We start from the raw sequence: 25,711 nt of genomic DNA on the forward strand, positions 1-25,711 counted from the left end.
AGATAAATCCCAGATATATTGTGGAGATGGATGTCTCAGGGTAGGTAAAAAATTGTTGATATTTTTTTCCTCAAAGTCACTAGCTTTGTTTGTTTTCTACATGGTGATGTACTTGATATTGATTTCCATAATGTCATTGGAATGTTATAATGAGCATACATAGTCAAGCTTATGGCTAAATGAAGGATGCTATCTCATGTATGTTTTAAATACACATTTGATTTATTTTAAAAATAAAGCTATTTTCCTTTAAAAATAAAAAATAAGAAAATAAAATAAAATGGGAGAAAGAGAGGCAGGTAAACTTTTAAAATGAATAAACAGTGTCTAGAACATTTAAGGAAGCAGCACAATTCAGGTCAATCCCTTGTATAATCTAGAAGCCAATGCTTCACAAGAAGCTTTAACTCCATGATGTTTCCTAATATTCTAAGAAGTACAGGTAAGCCATGAGCCCAAAAGCAGTGTTCTATACAAGAAACAGTGAGCTTCCCACCCCTAGAGCTACACCCAGGACATGGCATATGAAACCACACATGTATGGGAAACACTGTCTACAGCCAAGACAACTGTGACACAGTTTTATCTGTAAGTAGATACTGCTGTGGTTGATAACATAAACATTCATTTTAATACACCACTATAACAAGGATATTTTGACATTACACACATCTTCTGAATTAGTGTAGGGCCACAAATGTGTAAATGTAAAAAATTTTAAGAACCTTAAAAGGAGACCTCACACTCTAAGATTTTAGATTAGAAGCCACTGTACAATGAAAACCCTGTTCTAAGAAATCAAGAGAAGTAATTTCAGCTAAGCCACCACCTTTAACCAGATCCTTCACCTCACAGAGATTCTATAAAATTAAAGGGCCTAAACTAATCCATAATTTCTCTTTAGTCTAAAATTTTTCCTCTCAAATGTTATAATAATAATTCAGGAATTCAGCTAATAGCACAATTTTAGCTTCCAATATATACTTTGTAATTTTTTCAAAACTATTTATTTTGTATATATTTGGTCAATATGATTTATTAATAAAGTTAACAAGTTTAAAGATAGAAAAAACAAAACATCACCCCAATCCATGATCTTATTTGTAGACACAATTTATACAGCTATAGTATGTAGTGATAACTGGCACAACATTTTGTATACAACTCTTGCTACTAACATGCCTGACCACGTCTGTCTCACTTTGTATGTATCATATTTATGTGTTCTCATAGGTACTGCTTTAAATAGCTGCTTAATATTCTAACAGGTGATCTAACATCCCTTAATGATAAACAATTTAGTTCTAAGAAAGGCGTCATTAGGTAATTTCACCACTGTGCAAGTATCATAGAGCGCACTTCCACAAATCTAGATGGTACAACCTACTACACACCGAGTCCACATGGGATAGCCTATCGCTCCTAGCCACACAGTAACATTTACAGAATACTGTAGGCAACTGTATTAGCAACACAATGGGAATTATTTATGTATCTAAACATAGAAAAGGACAGTAAAAATATAGTATTATAATCTATGGATCACTGTAATTTATGGTCTATCAAAATGTCATTATATATCACATGGGCTATCTATATTTTTATATATTAGTATAATAAAATTTTAGAAGATCAAACAAAAATAATAATTGCTTTATTTTTTAATGTTCCCTTCATAATTCTGTTGAAAATACTGCTTTAGAAGAATGGAGTAGAAAGTGAATAAGACTTCTCTTATTCATATATTTTGAGCTAGCCTCTCTTTTATATATTTTGAGCTACCTATTTTTTTAAACTAAAATTTGATTATAAATTAAAAATGTAGTGTAGTTATTAATCCTACATTAGAAATTAAAATGAGAAGTCAGAAATCACTTAGCCCAATCTTTATTAATTTTTTTTTTTTTTTTTTTTGAGACAGAGTCTCACTATGTCACCCTCAGTAGAGTACCATAGCATCACAGCTCACAGCAACCTCAAACTTTTGGGCTTAAGCAATTCTCTGGCCTCAGCCTCCCAAGCAGCTGGGACTACAGGCGCCCACAGCAATGCTGGGCTACACTTAGCCCAGTCTTCAATGCAACATAGGAATCTCTTTAATAGTGTTTAATTATCTGTTTTCCTACCATTTGCGAAAAGAAGATGTAGAGAAAATGATCTAAAGTTAACAGCCAGAGACACCAGCAGTGGACAGAGGGTGGTCTGAGACAATTCAGAGAGCTGCTTACTGTACCCCAACAGTTCCTGAAAAAAGCATCAGTGAATTAAAGGACAGTTTAAAGGCTGATTAACTTCAGCAAAAACATGCTGAGTCCCTCACAAATGTTATGTTGTGAGAATGCAAAAGATTCACAAAGATTAAGAGACGTTCCTCTGCTCAAGATATTAGAGGCAAGACCACTTTTTAAGTGGTAAGTTTTTAGAAATGAACAAGGTTATCAATAGAATACAGACGTCTATATACAGAAGACAGGGCGGTGCCTGTAGCTCAAGGAGTAGGGCGCCGGTCCCATATGCCAGAGGTGGCGGGTTCAAACCCAGCCCCAGCCAAAAATCACCAAAAAAAAAAAAAAAAAAAGTAATATATACAGAAGACAAACCTTTGAGGAGCAGAAAATGAAAAGGAAAAAAATGATAACTCTGGGGAAAACAGAGAAGGTGCTAAAAGGATAACCAAAAAAATGGGTATAATCTTTTATGAGTTTTGTTTTTTAATATTACCACTTCAAAATACAAATGAAAGCTTTAATTATGTGAAAGGCTATCAATAATTGATAATCTGCACATGTTGCAAAAGCTTCTTTCTAATGCTGACTAAGCATATTTTTTTTCTTGTGAACCTATTAAAAATTTACCTGATCATAATTAAAGTGTTTATGCTAACATAGGCTATGATAAATTTAAATATTCTTTTACCATGTAGAGAGATTTTATTCATCCAGAATTATTATTTCATGTGTATATATTAAAAGACAGACCTACTAGACTATTTATTTCAAATATATGTAAGAAAGGACAACCTTTCAGAAAGAAGTGACAAGAACAGTTCCATTATACACACGGATTTACTAAAATAAATGATTTGCCACAATTTTTCTGTAATGAAAACATTTACTTCTGTTGACGAAATATAGCAACAAATTTTGCAAGTTAAAATATAAAAGATTATCCTATGCAAAAGTTTAAAAGCACATAAAGCAAAGAAAATAGATTTGATTAACTTAGAAATAAGGACTCTAGGTTATTGTGTTATTCTGATTACAGCAGAAACTCTACAGCTGGTGACCTCCTCCTTAAGTTGACCTCATTTTCAAAGACCAGACATGCACCAGATGTGTGTATCAGCACAGGTCTACTCCCTTAACGATGACCACCTCCATATCTTGACCAGTTTATTACAGTCCCTAGAGGTGGTCAACTTGCAGAGGTTCTACTGTAATTATAAAACACACTGCCAATAGAAAGATGATAATGCCAGGATGATCATTAACCCTTATTTTTAAAGTCTTATTCTGCCTTCACATCAACACTATCACTCCTTGAAGATTCATATAATTAGACCTTCCTTTAAAACCCTAAAACTACATCCTCCCAGTAAGACACCCAACAACCCCTGGAAGACCTCTCAGCCATCAGTCTTGGTGTTAAGACTCACTTGCCTCAAGACTATGTTCATCTGGCCCATACCGTTACAGATATAAGAATCCTAATTTCCTTGCTTTAAGTTTTTCATTATTGTTTAAGAAAAAATAAATATATGTGTGTGTGTATATATATATATATATATATATATATAAGAATTATTAAGGAGCCAGGCACAGTAGTGCACACCTGTGATCCCAGCACTCTGGAAGGCTGAGGCAGGAGGATTGCTTGAGCTCCGGAGTTTGAGACCAGCCTGAGCAAAATCTCTGTCTCTGCAAAAGACAGAAATAATTAGCCTGGCAGAGGCAGGAGGATCACGAGCTCAGGAGTCTAAGACAGCAGTGAGCTATGATGATGCCGCTGCACTCTAACCAGGTCAAGGCAGGAACAAGAAGACTATTAACAGCTACCATTTACTGCATGTACTGAATTACTACACTGTGCTTTACACACACTGTCACATGCAAGTCTCTAGCAACTCTACTACTAGACGGACAGTACACATACTACTTGAATTTGACAAATGCAAAAACAGAAACCGAAACTGCATAATGCCATTACCCAAGCAGGGGAGGGTATTCTGTATTTGATTACCCAACTGGAGTTAAAAGTGATTCTTTTAAATATGGTACACTTTAAGAACTGTCTTAAGAAAGCAATAAAACTTCATCAAAAGCCAAAACACAACTCACTGACAATGAATGTTCCAAAATACCATAAAATTCTGCAATATTTAAAGGCGGAAGCCACAGAGATTGAAGTTGGAAAGTACTGAGGATCCTTAGGAATGAAACTGAAGATTGGCCACAATTAAGACACCACAAACAAATACTGTACTACATAGACTACAAATATTTAATGTCTCATAGTATTTTTTTCAACTTCCTAAACAATGCTCAAGTTGCAAAAGCTTCTTTCTAATTCTGATGGACTAAGCGTATTTTTTTTCTTGTGAACCTGTTTAAAAAAACAGACAAAGGATTTGTTGGTAATGGAGTTCAAACCACAGAACATTTTAGTGGAAAACAGACTATTACTGAGGAAAAATTAAACTATACTTTTAATTCTATAAAATTTTTTACATACCAGCACAGAATATCCCTGGGACTTCACTCCTGATTATTACAGTCCGCACTTTCTTGTCAGATTTTAAAGCATCCACAGCTTTTGACAGCTAAACAGAAACAGGAAGAGAAAGGAGGAAAAAAGAGAAAAAAATGATTTTCAGTTTAAAGTCAAAACTGTATCTTAATATTAGAAGCAAACAGTTAAATCTTTACACTCACCATCTTTATAAGATTTTTACTGAGTGAATTTTTGCCATAAGCTCTGTTTATTCCAAGAACCACAATTCCTAGTTAAAGGGGAGGGAAAAAAGCACAAGCACTTACGTTAGTGGGGTATTCAGAGAGCAGACTCTGCAACATACAGCTAGCTAACTTGCAACTTAAATCTACCACCTTTGGAGGTTCACTGCAAGAACTGCATGTACCCTTATTCTCAGGTTTATCCTTTTCAATATAAGCACATTTTTAAAGAATATAGTATTTCTAATGCTTATAAAGCTAACCTAATGTTTAATATTCATTGCTTTTCTTCAACCTTTTTAATGGGAAAAGAACTCCACGACATCATGTTTCCTTCAAGTTACCTCTTCTTAAGCACCACCAAAGTACTTTACAACATTTTGGCAAATTTTACACTAATACCATGGAAGGCCATGCTTATTAGTGAAAATTATGAATTAATTATTAATTAATCTTCTGCTTTTTGCTAGTACGCCAGATGTTAACTTTTCATTTACTCTTTTGGTCATACTACACAGTTTTCAATATCCCAGGCTGTTTCTGTCCCACCCACCCAACTTGAGGGCACCACCATTTCAAAGTTCAACAAGTAATTCCAACTCAAATAAAGCTCTTTGTCTCTCCCACAAAATTCAACTCTCCCTCCTAACTGCCCCATGTTATCATAGACCCTTATCTAATCCCAGCCTTACATTCCAAGTGCCAGTTATATCAATTTTCTAAAAACAATTCTATACACAGAATTCATCCTCCACTTAAAATCTTTCAGTTATTTATTGCAAAATATCTGAATTCAAAGATCTTTATTTGATATTCAAAGTTCTATCCAAGCTATACTGAAGATCTTTTACATAAGTAAGCACAAATTTTCATCATGTATCAGAATTACCTTCCAGTGGGTTAGAGGTGGGTATGGTTCTAATTTGTAATTGGGTTAAACTGAAGACAATGAAATGAATATATGCCCCCTCTGTGCAAGAAATGATGCAAGCCTATTTTAAAAGAGGGTACAAAGAGGAACTTCAAGTCACATAAGAATAAGAATTCCAAATGCTCTCGATATGGAGAAAAGCAGGAAAGAGGACCCACATCTCTCTGACAGGGTGGCTCTACATTAAATAGTTAAATAAGCTTGGGCGGATCCCAGTCAGCTACCACTATCCCAAGACTAAAGACAACAGCTACCACTAAGCCTTCAGTATGCCTCAGGCACTGCGCCGCACGGCTTTTGTGTATTAGCTCATAGTAATCCTCACAACCACCCAAAGAGACCATGTTATTTCTATCCTCAGTTATCATATAAACTAAGACTGGAGAAGTGAAGTAACTACTTTCACCTAATGAGTGGCAGTCTAACTCCACACTTGAACAGAATTATGCTACACTGTTCAAGCTTCAGTTTCCTCTTGAAGAAAATCAAGGAGCAAAGACTACATGTGGAAAGGCAAACATTAATAATCATAAAAACGTACAATTTAAAATTCTTTTTAAATGGTGCTACAGTAACTTATAAGCAGAATTCAGATGGTCTGAGGGCAAGGGGCGTTGGTCAAAGAAAGCTTACCCCAGACAGCCCTGTTTGAGTTGAGATCCTAAGGACTGAGTAGGACTTAAGGTGGAAGTGGGGAGGGGAGCAGAATTCTAGGAAGCGGAAACATGGGAGAAAACATAAACTAGCCAAAGTCCCAGTAAAGGTTCTGTCATCCAGGAGAGGGAGAAGACTGACCAATGACAGTGGCATGGTCAGCAAAGCCACCAAAAGTCCTTACAGGCCCTGCTTAAAGGTCCAGTCATTATCTTAAGAACAAGGAGTAACTACCGAAGGAGTGTAAGTAGGTATAAACACATACCTATACACATAGAAAATGGAGAGAGAGGGCATAGTTTCTGTACGTGGAGATCATATCAGAAATGGATAGGGGTGCAGAGTTCGAGGTCGTAGCGTATAGCCAGGCAAGGAGATATTAGGTGTGGCTGAGATTGGCAGAGGTACAAATAAAGTGAAGTGAAAAAGTCATTCAAACTCTAAAATGAGTTAGTGGCTCGGAGCCTGTACCTCAGTGGCTAGGGCGCCAGCCACATACACTAGAGTCATCGGGTTCAAACCTAGCCTGGGCCTGCCAAACAACAATGACAACTACAACCAAAAAATAGCCAGGCACTGTGGCGGGCACCTGTAGTCCCAGCTACTTGGGAGGCTAAGGCAAGAGAATAGCTTGAGCCCTAAAAGTTTGAGGTTGCTGTGAGCTGTGATGTTATGGCACTCTACTGAGGATGACATAATGAGATTGTCTCAATAAATAAATAAATAAGTTAGTGACAAATGGATCAAGGATTGATTCAACTGCAAGGACACGTTAAGGAATAGCTATCAAGGTTTCTGGCTTTAGCAACTGGATGGAAGAAGATAACATTTAATGAGACATAACCATTAAAAACCACCAAGGTAAGGATAGAGGGAAGTAAAGCTCATGAGTTCCATTTTGAACTACTGTGAATCTGAAGCGCCTTTAACACATTCAAACTGGTACCAACTCCAAGGGTAGAGGCTAAGAATGTGGCTCTCAGTCCAAATGCCAGTGTTAAAATCCCAGTGGCCACTTACTATCTGACCCTGGGTAAGTAACTTAAACTCTCTGATCCTTGGATTCTTACTTTGTTAAGACACTAATAGTTCCAAACTCTGTGGGACTACGGGAGGATCATAATGTAATACACATAAAGTTTACAAGTACCCAAATGTTATCATCCCTTCTAGCATGAATACTTTTGATGCAGTAAGTACTGAAGTTTTAAAATAATTTCTGTTAGATATGGTACTTCCAACATCATTACTGAAGAGTAAAGTACCATCAAAAATGCTTATACCATAGTCAATTCCAGCACTTTGGGTCCCACAGTAGAGGCCTGATGCTTTGGGTTATCAATAAATAATAACTGTACCATCAAATATATCAGTAGGCTTCTGATACTGAAAAATGAAATAAAACCTTACTTTATTCAGCAGAACCTAAATTTTTTTGTTTTGTATCTCTCCCATTTTATGTTACAATTCCGTATCTTCTGAAGAACTCAGATATCATGTACCCCTCATATAGCCCAGCCTAGCCAAGTTTACACAAACTCAGAAAGCTTAAGCATTCATATGCCAATCTTTAATTACTATTTCACACTTTTCCTGCCTTTTGACAAAACACATAAAAATCTTTGGTAATCTGTACCTGGTTCACATTACAACATTAACCCTGCTCTATAAGGCCTATACAAATAAAAGATGAACGTAGGAACTCTGCTGAAACTTAAACAAAAAAGAATACATTTTACTTGTACAAAATTGAAATTATACACAAAGTGAACGTCCTTCCCTGGGCCTATCTCATTCCTCTCCCCAGAGATAGCCATAGTTATCTGTAGATACATAACCTTCAAGAAAATGTTCAAAATATACAAGATCTGACAATTAAGTTTGCAAACTCATACTAGGAAAAGTTCTACATGCTTCACTCCCGAATATTGGGTCACCCTCAAAGTAAACCACTTGGGAACCTATGCACCAACACCACCTTTCAAAGCAATTTTCAAACTCTTTTTCCAGAATGGCCATTAGAACTGTGGGCATATTACCTTTGATGTCCTGAATGTCCCATCCAAACATATTCCTTTTGATATTTCCTTTATCCTCAAGTAAAGAAAAAAAGTCATTGGGGGCCAGATCAAGTGAGTAGGAAGGGTGTTCCAATATAGTTGTTTACTGGTTAAAAACTCCCTTACAGAGGGAGCCGGGTGAGCTGATGAATTGCTGTGATGCAAGAGCCATAGTTGTTGATGAAAACTTCAGGTTGTTGTTGGCTTTTTCATAACAACTTTTCAGCTCTTCCAAACAGTAAACTTGGTTAACTGTCCAGCTGCTATAAATGCATAATAAACAATTCCTCTGAAAAGATCAGCAACATCATTTTGACTCCTGATTTGAACTGATGGAACTTTTTCAGTCATAGAGAACTGGCTGCCTTCCATTGTGCACTTTGACACTTTGCTTCAGGGTTGTTTTGGCACATTCATGTTTCATCACCACCAATAACATGGCCCAAAACATCATCTTGCCTCTCCAAAAGCCCTTGGCAAACTTCAACACTTCTTTGCTTTTGTTCATCGGTGAGCTCCTTTGGGACTATTTTTGCACACACCTTTCTCATGCCATGATTTTCTGTTAAGATTTTCCTAATTGTTTCTCTACTGATATTTACTTGATCTGCTATGCTTCTCACAGTCAGCCAATGATTCTGACGCACAATGCAATGAGTTTTTGCAATGTTTTCATCAGTTCTGCTTGTTACTGGCCCCCTTGACCTCTCTTCATCAGTGATGGTTTCTCTCCTCTCAGAAAAACATTTAATCCATTTGTACACTGCTGTTTTTATCATGGTATTATCCCCATAAACTTGAACTAACAAGTCCCTGATTTCACTTTCACTCTTAAGAAGGTTAACAAGAAATTTAACGTTTTATTCACTGCTCTAATTCAAATTCTGACATTCTTATGACAACACACAAAAATACACAACAATAAACAAGGCCACTCAATAAGACACCACTACACATCAATACAATACAAGCATGTTAAACACTTACATACACCTATGCCAAGGTTATGAACCTTTGCTGAGTTGTGTGTACAGTGCTGCTAACAAGAGCACACAGTGACAAGTCTGCAAACCTAATCGTCAGACCTCGTATTTACCTATGGAAATAGAGTTCTATACTACAGTTTGGGTTATTGCTACTTCACATAAATAGATCACATTTTCTTTTTTTTTAGAGGCACAGTTTTACTTTGTCGCCCTCGGTAGAGTGCTATGGAGTCACAGCTCACAGCAACCTCCAGCTCTTGGGCTTAGGCCGATTTCTTGCCTCAGCCTCCCGAGTAGCTGGGACTACAGGTGCCCGCTGCAACAACCCAACTATTATTTTTTTGCAGTTTGGCCAGGGCTGGGTTCAAACTCGCCACCCTCAGTATCTGGGGACGGTATCCTACTCACTGAGCCATAGGCACCATCCAGATCATATTTTCTTTTGATGCTGTTCATACATATTTCATTTTTTTAATTCAGTCTTAAAGATAATTCTATATCAAAATAAACAAAAATTCAGGGAATTTGCTGCCAGCAGACTTGTCCTACAAAATGTCAGATGAAATTCTTTAGGAAGAAGAGAAATTAAATAAATCTAATAACTCAAATCTACATAAAGAACGGTAGAGCTTCTGGGAAGCAATCAGTAAAGATAAAATAAAAACTTTTATATTTCTTACTTTTAATTGATCTAACACATAATAATTTGCTCAAAATAATAGGCACAATGCATTCAATTATGTGTGTTTATATATAAGTAAAACAGAAAGAGGAATTAGAAATGTTTGGTTACCACCAAACAAAAGCCAAAAATAGTTTGTTATTAACCCATCTATGCCTCATGTTACATTATTGAAATGATAATCAGGTGGGAGTTATATCCTACTGCTCAAAGTCATCTCCAAGGTCTGATTTTTCACACATCTCTACCTCCTGAGGGTACATGTTATCAAATGGTGCACAACTGGTTCACTGCTATAGACCCTGACACGCTGGGAGTTTGTCAAAAAGTTATGAAAAAATTCAAAAATTTCAACCTCTGGCATAAATGGGTTAAAAGGTACTTAACACTACCCATGAACTGGTACAGTGTTGTTTGGAAGTATATTTGGATTAGCTGTAAATGCATACTGTAAACTCTAGGGCAACCACTAAAAACAATAAAAAAAGAAGTATAGGTGATATACCAATAAAACAGAAAACTGAAATCATGTAAAATTTTCAATTAAAACCACAAAAGGCAGAAAAAGCAAGACAAAAAAAGGACAATATCACTTTGAACATCAATGAAGACAAAGATTGCTACAGTAGATTAAGAAACAAGACCCAATCACATGCTATCTACAAAAAACTAACAAGGGGGGCAGATAGGGAGCACACAAACTCAGAGAGTTTTTTCCTATTCTCTCACTCAACAACAATAATCACCACAGAAGACTTCTGTGACCAAATGAGTATTTCTCCCTACCAACAAACAAGCAATCAAGTCTGCAGTGAACATGGCTGAATGTCCTCTAATTCAATTCTGACACTATCTACCTGCAGACACTGTCAGATCCCAGAGGTAGAGGGCTCATTCTTTAAACCTTCCCCTCGGGTTGCTCCCTTTGCCAGAGTTTCCACTCGCCCTTAACTTTGCGCTCCAGCTTCTGGTCAGGTGTCTGGTCCCTTCAGAAACATGGCGGAATATTCCTACGTGAAGTCCACCAAGCTCGTGCTCAAGGGGACGAAGGCAAAGAGTAAGAAGAAAAAAAGCAAAGATAGGAAGAGAACTAGAGAAGAGGACGAAAAAACCCAACTTGATATTGTTGGAATCTGGTGGACAGTAACAAACTTCGGTGAAATTTCAGGAACTATAGCCATCAAAATGGTTTAAAAAGGAACCTACATACATGCACTTGACAATGGTCTTTTCACATTGGGGGCCCCACATAAAGAAGCTGATGAGGGCCCCAGTCCTCCAGAACAGTTTACAGCTGTCAAATTGAGTCCAGAACTGCCCTGAAATCTGGCTATGGAAAATATCTTGGTATAAATTCAGATGGACTTGTTGGGCGGTCAGATGCAATTGGACCAAGAGAACAGTGGGAATCAGTCTTTCAAGATGGAAAAATGGCTTTGTTGGCCTCAAATAGCTGCTTTATTAGATGCAATGAAGCAGGTGACATAGAAGCAAAAAGTAAAACAGCAGGAGAAGAAGAAATGATAAAGATTCGATCCTGTGCTGAAAGGGAAACCAAGAGAAAAGAGGACATCCCAGAAGACGACAAAGGGAACGTAAAGCAGTGTGAAATCAATTACGTAAAGAAATTTCAGAGCTTCCAAGACCACAAACTTAAAATAAGTAAAGAAGACAGTAAAATTCTTAAAAAGGCTCGGAAAGATGGATTTTTGCATGAGACCCTTCTAGACAGGAGAGCCAAATTGAAAGCCAACAGATACTGCAAATGACCAGGATTTTTGTTTCTGCCCTTTTTTTTCCTGAATAAAATATTAGAAGTGCTTTTACAGAAAAAAAATAATAATAATAATAAAATAAATAAATAAAGCTTCCCCTGCTTTGCCTTCCCCTACCTGCAACCAGTTCCAAGGCCAGGCTTCCAGAATGTCTTACCAACCAGCTTCAATCTGGGTTTCCCATGACCCGCTTTTGGATTTGATTTATCTGCTGAAGCAGATTTCTTTATCTCACAGAACTCAGGGAAACACATTTACTGGTGTAATGTAAAGGATATTACAAAGGATACAGATGAAGAGACACACAGGATGTGGTTCCTCTCTCCTAGAAAGAGATCCTCCAGGAAATCTCCAAAAGGCCTTACATTTATGGTCAATTGGTCTTTTGACAAAGATATCAAGCCAATTCAATGGTAAAAGAAGTTTTTTCAACAAATGCTGATGGGAAAACTATATACTCACACACAAAACAATAAAACTGACCCCTTCCTAATACTATATGCAAAAATCAACTAAAAATGGATCAAAGATACAAATGTTAAGAGCTAAACTATAAAACTGTTAGGCATAAATCTTCACACTGGACTAGGCAACAGATTCATTCTCAAATATGATTACAAAAGCACAACTGAAAACAGAAAAACCAATAAATCAGACTTCATCAAAATTATCAAGAGAATAAAAAGATAACCCACCAAATAGGAGAAAATATTTGTAAACCATACATCTGATATGAAGTTAACATCCAGATTATATAGAGAATTATTACAACTCACAAGAATAAGGCAAACATTCAAATTTAAAAAATGAACAAAGTGTCCTAGCACTCTGAGAGGCTGAGGCAGGTGGACTGCCTGACCTCAGGAGTTCCAGCTACAGCCTGAGCTACAGCTTCATCTCTAAGGGCATTGTGGTGGTGCCTGTAGTCTGAGCTACCCAGGAGGCTGAGGCAAAAGATCACTTGTGAGCTGAAGAATTTGAGGTTGCTGTGAGCTATGACACCAGAGCACTCTACTGAGGGCAACAAAGTGAGACTCTGTCTCAAAAAAAAAGGGCAAAGTGGCTAGGTGTGATGGGTCACGTCTGTAATCCTAGCACTTTAGGAGGTACAGGCAGGTAAACTGCCTAAGCTCAGGAGTTCCGGACCAACCCATGGGCATTGTGGTGGGCACCTATAGTCCCAGCTACCAGGAAAGCTAAAGCAAGAGGACTGCTTGAGCCCGAGAGTTTGAGGAGGTTGCTATAAACTATGAGGCCACAACACTCTACCAGGGGCCACAGAGAGAAACTGTCTCAAAAAACAAAAGGGGGTGGGGAGGAAGTATACTTGGGAAGACCAATCAGAAGGCTACTAGAGGAGATGAGCATGCCCAAGTTTCAGATGACAGTACTGAAGATGGGAAGCAGATGACTGCAGAGGCATACTGAAGGTGATATCAATATAACTACCATCAATGCTATAAACACTTCTTACCCTCAATTTATAGATAAGGCCTAACAACTGTGATAAAAGTAAAATGTCACTCTTATAGACCCTGATAATGTAAACCAATGCTGTGAATGACAGAAAAGAGAAGAAAGAAGATGGAATAAACAGCAAACATTCTCTCATGTTAGATCAAAAGGAGTACTGAGACTATCTAGAAAAATAATAATACAGTAACACAAGTCAGAAAGACAGTAAGTAAAATTATCATTCACAGCCAAAACTCAAGAGATGTTTTAGAAGTCATTATTTTCGATGAAACGGCACAAAAATGAAGGTGTGGCACCTTGCTGTAATGCTTTCTATTTAAATTTTTACCATGAGTATGTATAATTTTTTTTACTTTTAAAAAAATTACTTTAAAAAATGTGTTACTAATAAATAGCATGTAATAAACAAACTACTAAAAGTCACTAACAGAACATTTTTGATAAACCACACATACAGGAATGTAAAATACTACAAAAGGGGGCAGGGCACAGTAGCTCACTCCTGTAATCCCAGCACTTGGGAGGCCAAAGCAGGTAGATTACCTGAACTCACAGGTTAGAGGCCAGCCTGAAACAGAGCAAGACCTCATCTCTAAAAACAGCCCAGCATTGTGGCGGGCGCCTGTAGTGCCATCCACTTGGGAGGCTGAGGCAAGAGAATCGCTTAAGCACAGGAGTTTGAGGTTGCCATGATCTATGACATCAGAGCACTCTACCAAGGGTGACAAAGTGAGACTCTGTCTCAAAACAATCAAATAAAATAGGCTCAGTGCCTGTAGCTCAGTGAGTAGGGCGCCAGCCACATACACCCAGGCCGGCGAGTTTGAGCCTGGCCCTGGCCTGCTAAAACAACAATGACAACTACAACCAAACAATAGCCGGGCGTTGTAGTGGGCACCTGTAGTCCCAGCTACTAGGGAGGCTGAGGCAAGAGAATCGCTTAAGCCCAAGAGTAGGAGGTTGCTGTGAGCTGTGATGCCACAACACTCTACAAACGGCGACATAGTGAAACTGTCTCAAAAAAATAAATAAAATAAAACACTACAAAAGTACTAACAACCTATACTGAAATATAGTAAGATACGCATAAGAATTTTAAAAAGGCAGCCAGGCACAATGGCTCCCCCTGTAAAACTAGCACTTTGGGAGGCCAAGGCAGGTAGATCACCTGTGCTCAAGAGTTCGAGACCAGCCTGAGCAAAAGTGAGACCCCCATCTCTAAAAATACCCAAGCATTGTGATGGGCACCTGTAGATCCCAGCTACTTGGGAGACTGAGGGAAAAGGATAAAATGAGCCCAAGAGTTTGAGGTTGCTGTGACTATGATGCCACAGCAATCTACTGAGGACAACAAAGTAAGACTCTATCAAAAAAAAAAGGCCGGGCGCGGTGGCTTACACCTGTAATCCCAGCACTTGGGAGGCCAAAGTGGGTGGATAGCCTCAGCTCAGGAGTTTGAGACCAGCGTGAACCAGAGTGAGACCTTGTCTTTACTTACCAGCCAGGTGTTGTGGCAGGCACCTGTAGTCCCAGCTACTCGGGAGGCTGAGGCAAGAGAATCACCAAGAGTTTGAGGTTGCTGTGAGCTGTGAAGCCATGGCACTCTACTAAGGGCAACAAAACTGAGACTCTGTTTCTCAAAAAAAAAAAATTGTAAAAATGTCTTAAAAGCAGAATCTTAGGAACAAGTTAGAAATTCATTAAAAGATGATGATTATAACCTGAAAAACCCAAGGATCCAATTTTTTTTAAAAAGCATTTTTTAAGAGACATGAAATTAATATATCCAGAAACAAACACAAAAGTTGGCATGATAGAAGCAGACTATAGAACTGAGGTTATCAGAGATTGGGGACAGGAGAAGTGAAAGGGGAAGAGGTAGGAAGTTTGTTAGAAAGGAGGAATAAATGCTGGTGTTCTACTGCATAGTAGGGTGACTACAGTTAAGAGAGGTTTTTGAAGGTTCTAACCAAAAAGAGTGACAAATGCATGAGGTGATGGATATAAGTACCCTGAATGGATCATTACACAAATAACACAGATATGTATCAAAACATCAAATTATACCCTATAAATATGTACAATTACAATGTGTCAATTAAGAAAATAAAAAATTTAAAAAATATTCATATCCAGAAATAATGACCTTCATTAAAAAAAGAAAAAAAAAAGATAAGAAAAGACAACCTCTTAGAAAACATATTAGGAGAAAATATCCTATTTTTATTTATTGTTGGGGATTCATTGCAGGTACAAAGAACAGGTTACACTGATTGCATCTGTTATGGAAAGTCCCTCTTATAATTGTGTCCTGCCCCAGAAGGTGTGTCATATACTGTGACCCCCCCTTACTGCTTCCCTCTCTCTGCTCTCCCCGTCCCCCATCCCCCACCGTGTACTAGGTAATTAATTATCCTCATATCAGAATTGAGAGCATGGGATTCTTGCTTTTCCATTCCTGTGATGCTTTTATAAGAATAATGTGTTCAACTTCCATCCAGGTTAATACAAAAAATCTAAAGTCTCCATCTTTTTTAATGGCTGAATAGTAGTCCATGGTATACATATACCACAGCTGTTAATCCATTACGGGATTGGTAGGCATTTAGACTGTTTCCACATTTTGACAATTGTAAATTGAGCTGCTATAAACAGTCTACTGCAAATGTCCTATGGTAAAAGGTTTTTCTTCTGGGTAGATGCCCAGTAATGGGATTGCAGGATCAAATGGGAGGTCTAGTTTGAGTTCTTTGAGGGTTCTCCATACTTCATTCCAAAAAGGTTGTATTAGTTTGTAGTCCCACCAGCAGTGTAAAAGTGTTCCCCCCCCTCCACATCCATGCCAGCATCTAGAGTTTTGAGATTTTGCGATATGGGTCATTCTTACTGGGTGGTTTTGATTTGCATTTCTCTAATAATTAGGGACGATGGCATTTTTTCATATGTTTGTTAGCCATTCGTCTGTCTTCTTTAGAGAAGGTTCTGTTCATCTCTCTTGCCCACTGATATAAGGAATTTTTGGCTGTTTTCAAGTTGATTAATTTGAGTTCTCTACAGATCCCAGTTATCAAGCTTTGATCTGATTCATAATATGCAAATATCCTTTCCCATTGTGTACGCTATTTGTTTTGGTTGTTGTCTCCTTAGCTATACAGAAACCTTTCAGTTTAATTAAATCCCATTTGTTCATTTCTGTTGTTGCTGCAATTGCCATGGAAGTCTGGAAGTCGTCTTCATAAAGTCTTTCCCCAGGCCAATATCTTCAAGTGTTCTTCCCATGCTTTCTTCAAGGATTATTATTGTTTCATGGCCTGAATTAGGTCTTTTACCCATCTTGAATCAATTTTTGTGAGTGGAGAAAGGTGCGGGTCCAGTTTTAGTCTTTTACATGTGGATATCCAGTTCTCCCAGCACCATTTAATGAATAGGGATTCTTTCCCCCAGTGTTATGTTCTTGTTTGGCTTATCAAAGATTAGGTGGCTGTAAGATGTTTGTTTCATTTCCTGGTTTACTATTCTATTCCCGATGTCTATATCTCTATTTTTGTACCAATACCATGCTGTTTTGACCACTACGGCCTTGTAGTACAGCCTAAAGTCTGGTAGGCAGATGTCTCCAGCTTTGTTTTTATTTCTAAGAACTGCCTTAGCTATATGGGGGGTTTTTTGGTTCTATACAAAACGAAGAAAGTACGATTTTGGTTTTTTAATAGGGATGGCACTGAATCTGTAGATTGCTTTAAGAAGTATAGACATTTTAACAATATTGATCCTGGCTCGGTGCCTGTAGCTCAGAAGTTAGGGCATCAGCCCCATACACCAGGGCTGGCAGGTTCGAATCCAGCCCAGGCCTACTAAAAAACAACAATGATACCTACAACAAAAAAACAGCCTGGCATTGAGGCGGGCACCTGTAGTCCCAGCTACTTGGGAGGCTGACGCAAGAAATCACTTAAGCCCAAGAGTTTGAGGTTGCTGTGAGTTGTGACACCACAACACTCTATCAAGGATGACTCAGTGAGACTTCGTCGCAAAAAAAAAAAAAGTTGATTCTTCCCTGCCATAAACATCGTATGCTCTTCCATTTGTTAGTATCTTCTGCTATTTTTTTTTCTTAGCATACTAATTAGAACACTGAAAAGTATAGGCATAGGTAGCACATTTCTTAAACTGATCAAAGCTATCTACAACAAACCTACGGCTAATATTTTACTAAATGGAGTAAAACTGAAAGCCTTTCCACTCAGAATTGGAACCAGACAAGGTTGTCCTCTATCACCACTACTATTCAACATAGTGCTGGAAGTCCTAGCCAATACAATCAGGCAAGAGAAGGAAATAAAGGGCATCCAAATGGGGGCAGAGAAGGTCAAACTCTCCCTCTTTGCTGACGATATGATCTAATACTTAGAGAACCCCAACGTCTCAAACCACAAGATTCCTGGAAGTGATCAAAAAATACAGTAATGTCTCAGGATATAAAATCAATGTCCACAAGTCAGTAACCTTTGTATATGCCAAACAGCAAGATGAGAAGCTATTTAAGGACACAATCCCCTTCAAAATAGCTTCAAAGAAAATAAAATGCCTTGGAATATACTTAACAAAAGAGGTGAAGGACCTCTATAAAAAAAATTATGAAACCCTAAGAAAATATCACATTTTTATTAACAACCCGAAAGGAGGCAAAGAGACAGGGAGGATAACAAAGGGATACACATAAGAAGAAATGTACAAATCTTACTGGCAGATACTTGTTAAAACCCTCCTAAAAAAACCACACAAAAAGTAAAACAAATGGAAACATGTACCATGATCTTACCTAGAAAAAAACAGCATCACAAATATCCCCTAATTTATAAATCTAACGCCACCTAATTTTCAAACTAGACATGAGGATTCTATAATTCATATGGAAAAATAAGAATGCACGAAGAGCCAAGAAAACAATGAAAAAAGAAAAGGCATTGGTAAAGGAGGAACCAGACCTATTGCAACACAGCACTTTAACAATTATAATGTTAGAAGTGTAATATGTAGAATCATAAAACAGAATACAACATCCAGATGGAAATTTTTATGATAAAAGTGGCATTTCAAATCAGTGACATAAAGATAAACTAATGGTGTTGGGATAACTGGGTACCCAACTGAAAAGAGAGACAGGATGGGTATCTCACACTTGCCATGATAATGCCTTTATTATTATGCTGGTGTTGCCAAAAATGGCAATTTTCTATCATTTTACTATCATTCTTCTATAAAAACCTTTTCCCTCCTTCACTATTTTAAGTATCACTATGAATTCTTTGTGCAATGTGCTATAATCCATAACTATTGCCACACATTATAATATTCAAATTAGCCTATATATACCCAGAAGGAGCCTTTGCAAGCCTGTTTCTATGTCCTTCTAATATGTTCCCTTCAGTATCTGAGCACTTCCTTTCTTTCTATTTTTTTGAGACAGTCTCACTATGTCACCCTCAGCAGAATACTGTGACATCACAGCTCACAGCAACCTCAAATTCTTCGGCTTAAGCGATTCTCCTGCCTCACCCTCCCAAGTAGCTGGGACTACAGGTACCTGCCCCAACATCTGGCTATTATTTTTGTTGCAGTTGTCATTGTTGCTTTAGCCGGCCCGGGTTCAGTATATGTGGCTGGTGCCCTACCCACTGAGCTATGGGCGCCACCCACTTCCTTATTCCAGAAGAGATTCCAGGTTCCCCCTGTTCTAGACCTGCAAACAACTATATCTCCAAAAAGCCCTGGCTTCTTTTAGTCAGGGAACAATACTCAGAAACAAAGATCTGGATATTAGGCATGTTCACTGCTACTGTGATATGACTGCTTTTAGACTCTTTCAATGCACAGAAGTAGGAAATGTGTATTAGATATGATAATATACTTACAGTTTTTCAATTTATTAGAATCATAAATTCATCCTGATAGCCCCCAATCAAATACCACATAACAGCATTCTTTCTCACCTTCTCCCATTCCGTATTTGTACTTTCCATAATGAAAAAAATCCTGGTTCTCTCATTTGCTCTAACCCACATAGAAACAAAATATATTAAGAGCTATTACTGGTTCGGCATCTGTAGCTCAGCAGCTAGGGTGCCAGACATATACACCGGAGCTGGCAGGTTCTAATCCAGCCTCGGCCTGCCAAACAACGATGACAACTACAACCAAAAAATAGCCGGGCGTTGTGGCAGGCACCTGTAGTCTCAGGTACTTGGGAGGCTGAAGCAAGAGAATCGCTTAAGCCCAAGAGTTTGAGGTTGCTGTGAGCTGTGATACCATGGCACTCTACCCAGGGTGACAGCTTGAGACTCTGTCTCAAAAAAAAAAAGAACTATTACTGGCTGGGCTCAGCTACTCATGCCTGTAATCTAGCACTCTCAAAGACCAAGGCAGAAATATCCCTTGAGCTTAGGAACTCAAATCAGCCCAAGCAAAAGCAAGACTCTGCCTCTACTAAAAACAGAAAAATTAAGACAGGCATTGTGGCCTAACCCGGTTGTCCCAGGTACTCAGGAGGCAGAAACAGGAGGATCACTTCAGCCCAGGAGTTTGAGGTTGCTGTGAGATAAGCTTGACTCCATGGCACTCTAGCCTGGACAACAGAGTGAGACTCTGTCTCAACAACAAAAAACACTAACAAACCTGTTACAACCATACTATTGCCAGCAACAGACCTACTAAATAAACTGACTTATAATTCTTAATTAATCCAAAAGATAAAAATTTCTTCAAAATAATAGCCAAAATGTATTAGGCAACTATAGCTTACAGAAAAGGGAAATGAACATGGGACAAGATGGAAAAATTAGGGTGGGGCCTTGGTGTGTGTCACATTTTATGGGGGCAAGACATGATTGCAAGAGGGACTTTGCCTAACAATTGCAATCAGTGTAACCTGGCTTATTGTACCCTCAATGAATCCCCAACAATAAAATAAAATAAAATAAAATAAAATAAAATAGATGGAAAAATTGAAAATACTGCCCGGAAGCAGTGTTATTTTAAAGTGGACTTGATTAGGTATAAATGTATATTGCAAACTCTAGGGTAACCACTAAAAGAAATTTTTAAAACAGTATAATTAATATGCTGAGAGGTGTGAAACTAGAATCATAAAATGTTTGATTAAAAAGGGACAGAAAAAGGAAAAAAAGTCCAATGAATAGAAAAGTTACAAATATGACACATAACAGTCCAACTATTTCAATAATTACTTTAATTGTAAATGGTATAAATACACCAATTAAAAGAGATCATTAAAGGAGATTAAAAAAACAAGACCCAGCTATATGTTGCATATGAGAAACCCACTTTAAATATAAAGATACAGACTGACTAAAAGATAAATCACTAAAGTAAATTTATTAATTTCAGAGAAAGCTAATTTCAAATCAAGGAACAGTTTATGAGAGAAAGAGGAATTATGTAAGAAAAAAAGGGTCATCTCTAGAATGGTGGGTACCTGCAGTCCCAGCTACTCAGGGGGCTGTAAGGAGGAACACTGGAACCCAAGGGTTTGGGTGTCAACTAGGCAGAGGCTATGACACTCTAGTCGAGACACTCTATCTCAAAATAAATATGTGTGTGTAGGGGTATACATGCATGTATATATATAATTTATAAATATTTATTTATATATTTTTTTGGCCAGTCATGGTGGCTCACGCGGCAATTCTAACACTCTGGGAAGCCAAGGTGAGTGGACTGCCTGAGCTCATGGGTTTGAAACCTGCCTGAACAAGAGCGAGATCTTGTCTCTAAAACTAGCCAGGTGTTGTGGTGGGGGCTTGTAGTCCCAGCTACTTGGGAGGCTGAGGCAAGAGAGTCACTTGAGCCCAAGAGTTTGAGGTTGCTGTGAGCTGTGACACCACGACATTCTACCGAGGTCGACAAAGACTATGTCTCAAAAAAATAAAAAATAAACAAAATGTGTGAAAGGAATTAACCAGTTAAAGAACAAAAGGAAGTAGATATTGGAAGACCAGCTAGCAGACCTGCAGTAGTCCACTTGACCTGGACAAGGGTGGTATTGATAAAGAAATACATGGAAAGATTTCAAAGACATTTAAGGAGAGTTGATAATCCAGATGTGAAGGATAACTTGAACTATAAATTTGCTTGTTTGCTCCGTCTCCACCAGAAGTTGTTCCAAAATAGTTCACAACAATGATCTTTGAAAGGGTCATAATTATGAATTATGCGTAGAAGCTTGCCAGACTGGGGGGGAGAGGGAGGTGGTAGGGCAAGGGGAGGAACCATTTCAGGAGGTACCTCTCCTGAACAACCTGCAGCCTTAGGGGTCACATGTGGCCTTCTGAATCCTAGAGTGAGACTTTTGACTGAATCCAAATTTTATAGAACAGTTCCTTTTAATAAAGGGATTTGTTCTGTGAAGTTTGGATTCGGCCAAAGGGCTACACTTAGGGATCTGGAAGGCCACTGGTTTTTCAAGCAGGAAAAGGAAAAGCTCAGGTACAGCTGCAGGGAGGAGAACTGTGAAAACTGAACAGTCGAAAAGGCCCTGCAGGCAATGGGGAGCCATTAGAGGTTTTTAAGCACAGAAGTGCTTCGTGACCTTGTAAGAAGGTAACCCCAGCATCAGCATGAAGAATAAACTAGGAAGGAGAATGACTGGAGTCAGGTGATCTATGAAGCCACGACCAGGACTACTGCTCTAAAACTCTTGAGTAGGATAGATTAATAATGCAAGAAATAACCACTAAAGAAACTTGGATATAACTGTGCCTCCACAAGAAATTCCAAATATGGAAGGAGCTCAAACAACAGATGAAGTTTGTATTCTGCATCTGCCCACCCTCCACAAACCTAAAGAGCTGCAAATGCAGTAGGGGCTCTTCTGACCCAGGAGAGTTCTCATATTCCAAAGGCTGCTTAGAACACCAAATTTGGGGCTCTATGAGAAACAAAAGCACCTCGGAGACTCCTTCATCTGAGTACCCTGACCTCACACTACTTACTGTTCATTTAAGTAGTGAAGCAAAGCAAAATATAAACGTTAGCCAAGTCTGAGTCTTCATAGTTGCCAATCCTTAGAGAAGGCTGGGTCAATTTTAAGAAACCATGATGTCCTAATAGCTGATTCTTACATTTCAGAAAAACTGAAAACATCTTAATGTATTAAATTGTCTTTTATGTTGATATCTTTTATTTTAGTCCATCCTGATCCTAACTTAAAGACTCTGCAGACATTTCAATTTGCATTCAAGTCATAAAGACAAAAAAAAACAAGATGTAGTGCATATTACTACCTGTACTTGCGATTCCTAGTATCAAACAGATTGTTGGTACACCTAATGTAACTGAAATCCCAGCATGACTAAGCTTACCCAAAAGATGGTGGCATTCAGGCTCTAATCACTCCAGTGCCAGTCTACGCTTCCAGCTGAATCTCTTACTGTTCTGCTTATCATGCCACACTACAGCCACACAACACAGCCTTATGTTATTGCCCAAATACATCACACATGTTCACATCTCCATGCTTTTGACCATGCTCTTGTCTCTGGAATAATAAACAAATAAGGAATGATGTAACTCATACTCCTGCACTCCTATTATGAGCTAGATAATTAGTGGACAAATTTCATTTCATCTTCACAGTAACCCTATAAACTTGGTATCATTTTTCCTATTTTACATGCAGTTGAGGCATAAAGAAGTTTGCCCAAGAACACTAATGACAAAAATCTATTGACTGTTAATGAATGTCTTGGAACCCCTTTCAAATGGTGAGACCGGTCAGGTATTACAGCCTTTTCTTTGCTCTCACCAAGCCTTTAAAGTTAGAAGCATTAATAATCACCAGAATCTGCTTCACTATACTAAGACAACACTCATCACTTACTCGTTTTTCACCTCTGCTTAACAGATTATAGGTGCTCAATAAATGCATGTCAAAATTAAACGACTGGTCCTGTGGCATAACTCGGGCAAATGGTTATTCCACTCTTCACGATCCCCTTAGCTTTTGCCAGCACTGAAAGATAAATAAACTGAGCATCATCAGTATTCTCTCCGAATCTCTCCCTCTTCCAAAACCTGCCACCCTCAAGAATTGTATTGCTAATGCACCAGTTTACTCCTCCTGTGAGTAGCACAAGGGCGAAATCAGATTCACCCACATTCCAGTCCCCAGAGCTTAGCAACACAAAAAATGCTCAAGACTGTTAAGATGAAGTAGTACAGTCTCTCACAACTAACTTTCTTACAATGGACTAGAGAAAAAAATGTTCCAGCTGAACTGCCTCAAATTTAAGATTATACATCATAATAAAGGGCGTTCTCACTGCAGCTTCTACAACTCTGCACTGATACCTGAGTTGATAGAAAGCCATTACACAGCAAGAATAAAGCCTAGAAGCAAAGATTAAATGCTCAGCGTATGCTTTGACCTTGACTAGACAAGAGCGGAGGGTGTAAACGGCGTTTCTGTTTTCTGCGCCGAACGTGGCCACTTCACAGCTAAGCCGCTCCGGATACACGTTTCGGAATCAAAGCACGAAGGAGGTGACTGAGGAGCCCGCCCCCGGTGGAAGGGCGGGTAGTACCCAGGTTCTGCAAACCTGCCTGACCTATCCCCGCGTCCTGCTGCAGACTCTGCACCCTCCGCCCGGTCCAGAGATCAGCGACCACCGCCCGCCCGCACCCCTCACCTCGGTTCTCATCCTCCAGGTGCCGCACCCGTAGCTCGTCCTCCGTCTTCACCTCAGAGCTGTAGCCCCTGCTCGGGGTGGGACCCCTGGCCGAGGGCGCCCAGCCCTGGGCCCATATGGCCGGGCCCATCTGTCGGCCTACCAACGAGCCGGGCAGCCTCAACCCCGAGCCAAGCTGCGCAGAGCACGCGGCCACTAGGCGGGCGCGGCCAGCCTGCAGGGCACCTAAAGCCCCCGGTGCCGCCGCCGCCGCCATGTTGTCTGTTTACGGCGTGGGCCCACGGCTGCTGCTCCGCCCCCGCCCGGCGCCGACCTTCCGCGCGCACGCGCACGGCGCCCTGACCCCAGGGCCTCGCCCCGCCCCCGCAGCCTCGCTCCTACCTGGCCCCGCCCCCCTGAGTCTTGCACTCGCCCCGCCCTGTCCAGGCCCCCACCTGAGCGCTGTGCGTGCCACCACCTCTGGTCGCGGTTCCCCAGAGAGTGGTTTAATGGTCTGTAAAACACAGAGGGAGAAAGTAGTTTTCCAAAGCTATGGAATAGTGGAGGAAAACGTAATTCTAAAAGGACGACCCACAGGGAATCATCTCCCCGCACTCCCTATATGCGTTCTCTGTGTTAAGTAAGCTGCAAAAGTGAGCTAAAATAATTTATCTCCTCAGGTTTGGCTAGAAGTGTGACAGCTCAGTGTGGGACACTGTTTTTCTCACGTAGGTCAGAGCCATTGATTGTAGGGTAAACGTGCCTGGTAAACGTAAGTGATGTTTACTACAGGCATTCAGGAAGGGCTGAGAGCACCCAACCAAAGGGCCCTGTAACCGCTGACTTCTGCTGGTAGATAGATAGCCCTGTCTGGGGGCAAGAGTTTTAATGAGGACCATTACCCAAGAAAGGGGCCAAACCGTAGGATGAGGTGAGATTTGGAGCTTGTGGCTCTTCGGAAACCGGAAACTCAAAACATCAATTTAATGTGTAGGTGCCTATCAAACCACGTTATTTTTGAATTTTCTGCTGCCTAGCTTTTATCAGATCTCAACTAGGAAAGCATATGTTGGGAATACAGTTCAAAAGTGTGCTATGGGCCGAGAACTGTGGCTCATGCCTGTAAGCCCAGCACTCTGGGAGGTAGAGGTGGGTGGATTGCCTGAGCTCATTTCAGACCAGCCTGAGCAAAGTGATTCTCCCTTTCTCTACTAAAAATAGAAATATTAGCCGGGCCATTCGGGTGAGTGCCTGTAGTCCCAGTTACTTGGGAGGCTGAGGCAAGAGGATAGCTTGAGCTGAGGAGTTTGAGGTTGCTATGAGCTATGGTGGGCATAGCACTCTAGCCTGGGGCAACAAAGTGAGACTGTCTCAAAAAAAAAAAAATGTGCTAAGAGAATATAAAATTGGACAGTTAAGTTTGCCAACTCATCCGCGAAAGAGTGCTACGTTCCTCGTTGCTGACTATCAGTAAGGTCACCTTCCAGTTCCTCCCCTTGGGAAGCTATGT

General features: G+C 39.4%; 1 protein-coding gene and 1 pseudogene across 4 annotated transcripts in view; one reads left to right on the forward strand and one right to left on the reverse strand.

Moving 5' to 3' along the window:
• The window catches only part of AUH (AU RNA binding methylglutaconyl-CoA hydratase), a 195,622-nt gene extending 171,066 nt beyond the window's left edge, over nt 1-24,556 (reverse strand). For all 3 annotated transcript variants that reach the window (XR_008377495.1, XM_053579025.1, XM_053579028.1), the window contains exons 1-3: nt 24,223-24,556; nt 4,932-4,999; nt 4,732-4,819 (exon numbers count right to left, since the gene is read on the reverse strand). Coding sequence is in view for 2 of the 3 variants with exons in the window: in XM_053579025.1 (XP_053435000.1) it covers nt 4,732-4,819; nt 4,932-4,999; nt 24,223-24,478 (412 nt within the window). In the remaining variant the exon portion in view is untranslated. The remainder of the gene's footprint in view (nt 1-4,731; nt 4,820-4,931; nt 5,000-24,222) is intronic.
• On the forward strand, nt 11,205-12,093 carry LOC128576872 (protein FRG1-like; annotated as a pseudogene). The gene has a single exon (XR_008377496.1). The product of XR_008377496.1 is annotated as a protein FRG1-like (transcript).
• Nucleotides 24,557-25,711: the final 1,155 nt, after the last annotated feature.

This window comes from Nycticebus coucang, chromosome 2 (genome assembly GCF_027406575.1).
Source record: "Nycticebus coucang isolate mNycCou1 chromosome 2, mNycCou1.pri, whole genome shotgun sequence".
Taxonomy (NCBI): Eukaryota; Metazoa; Chordata; class Mammalia; order Primates; family Lorisidae; genus Nycticebus; species Nycticebus coucang.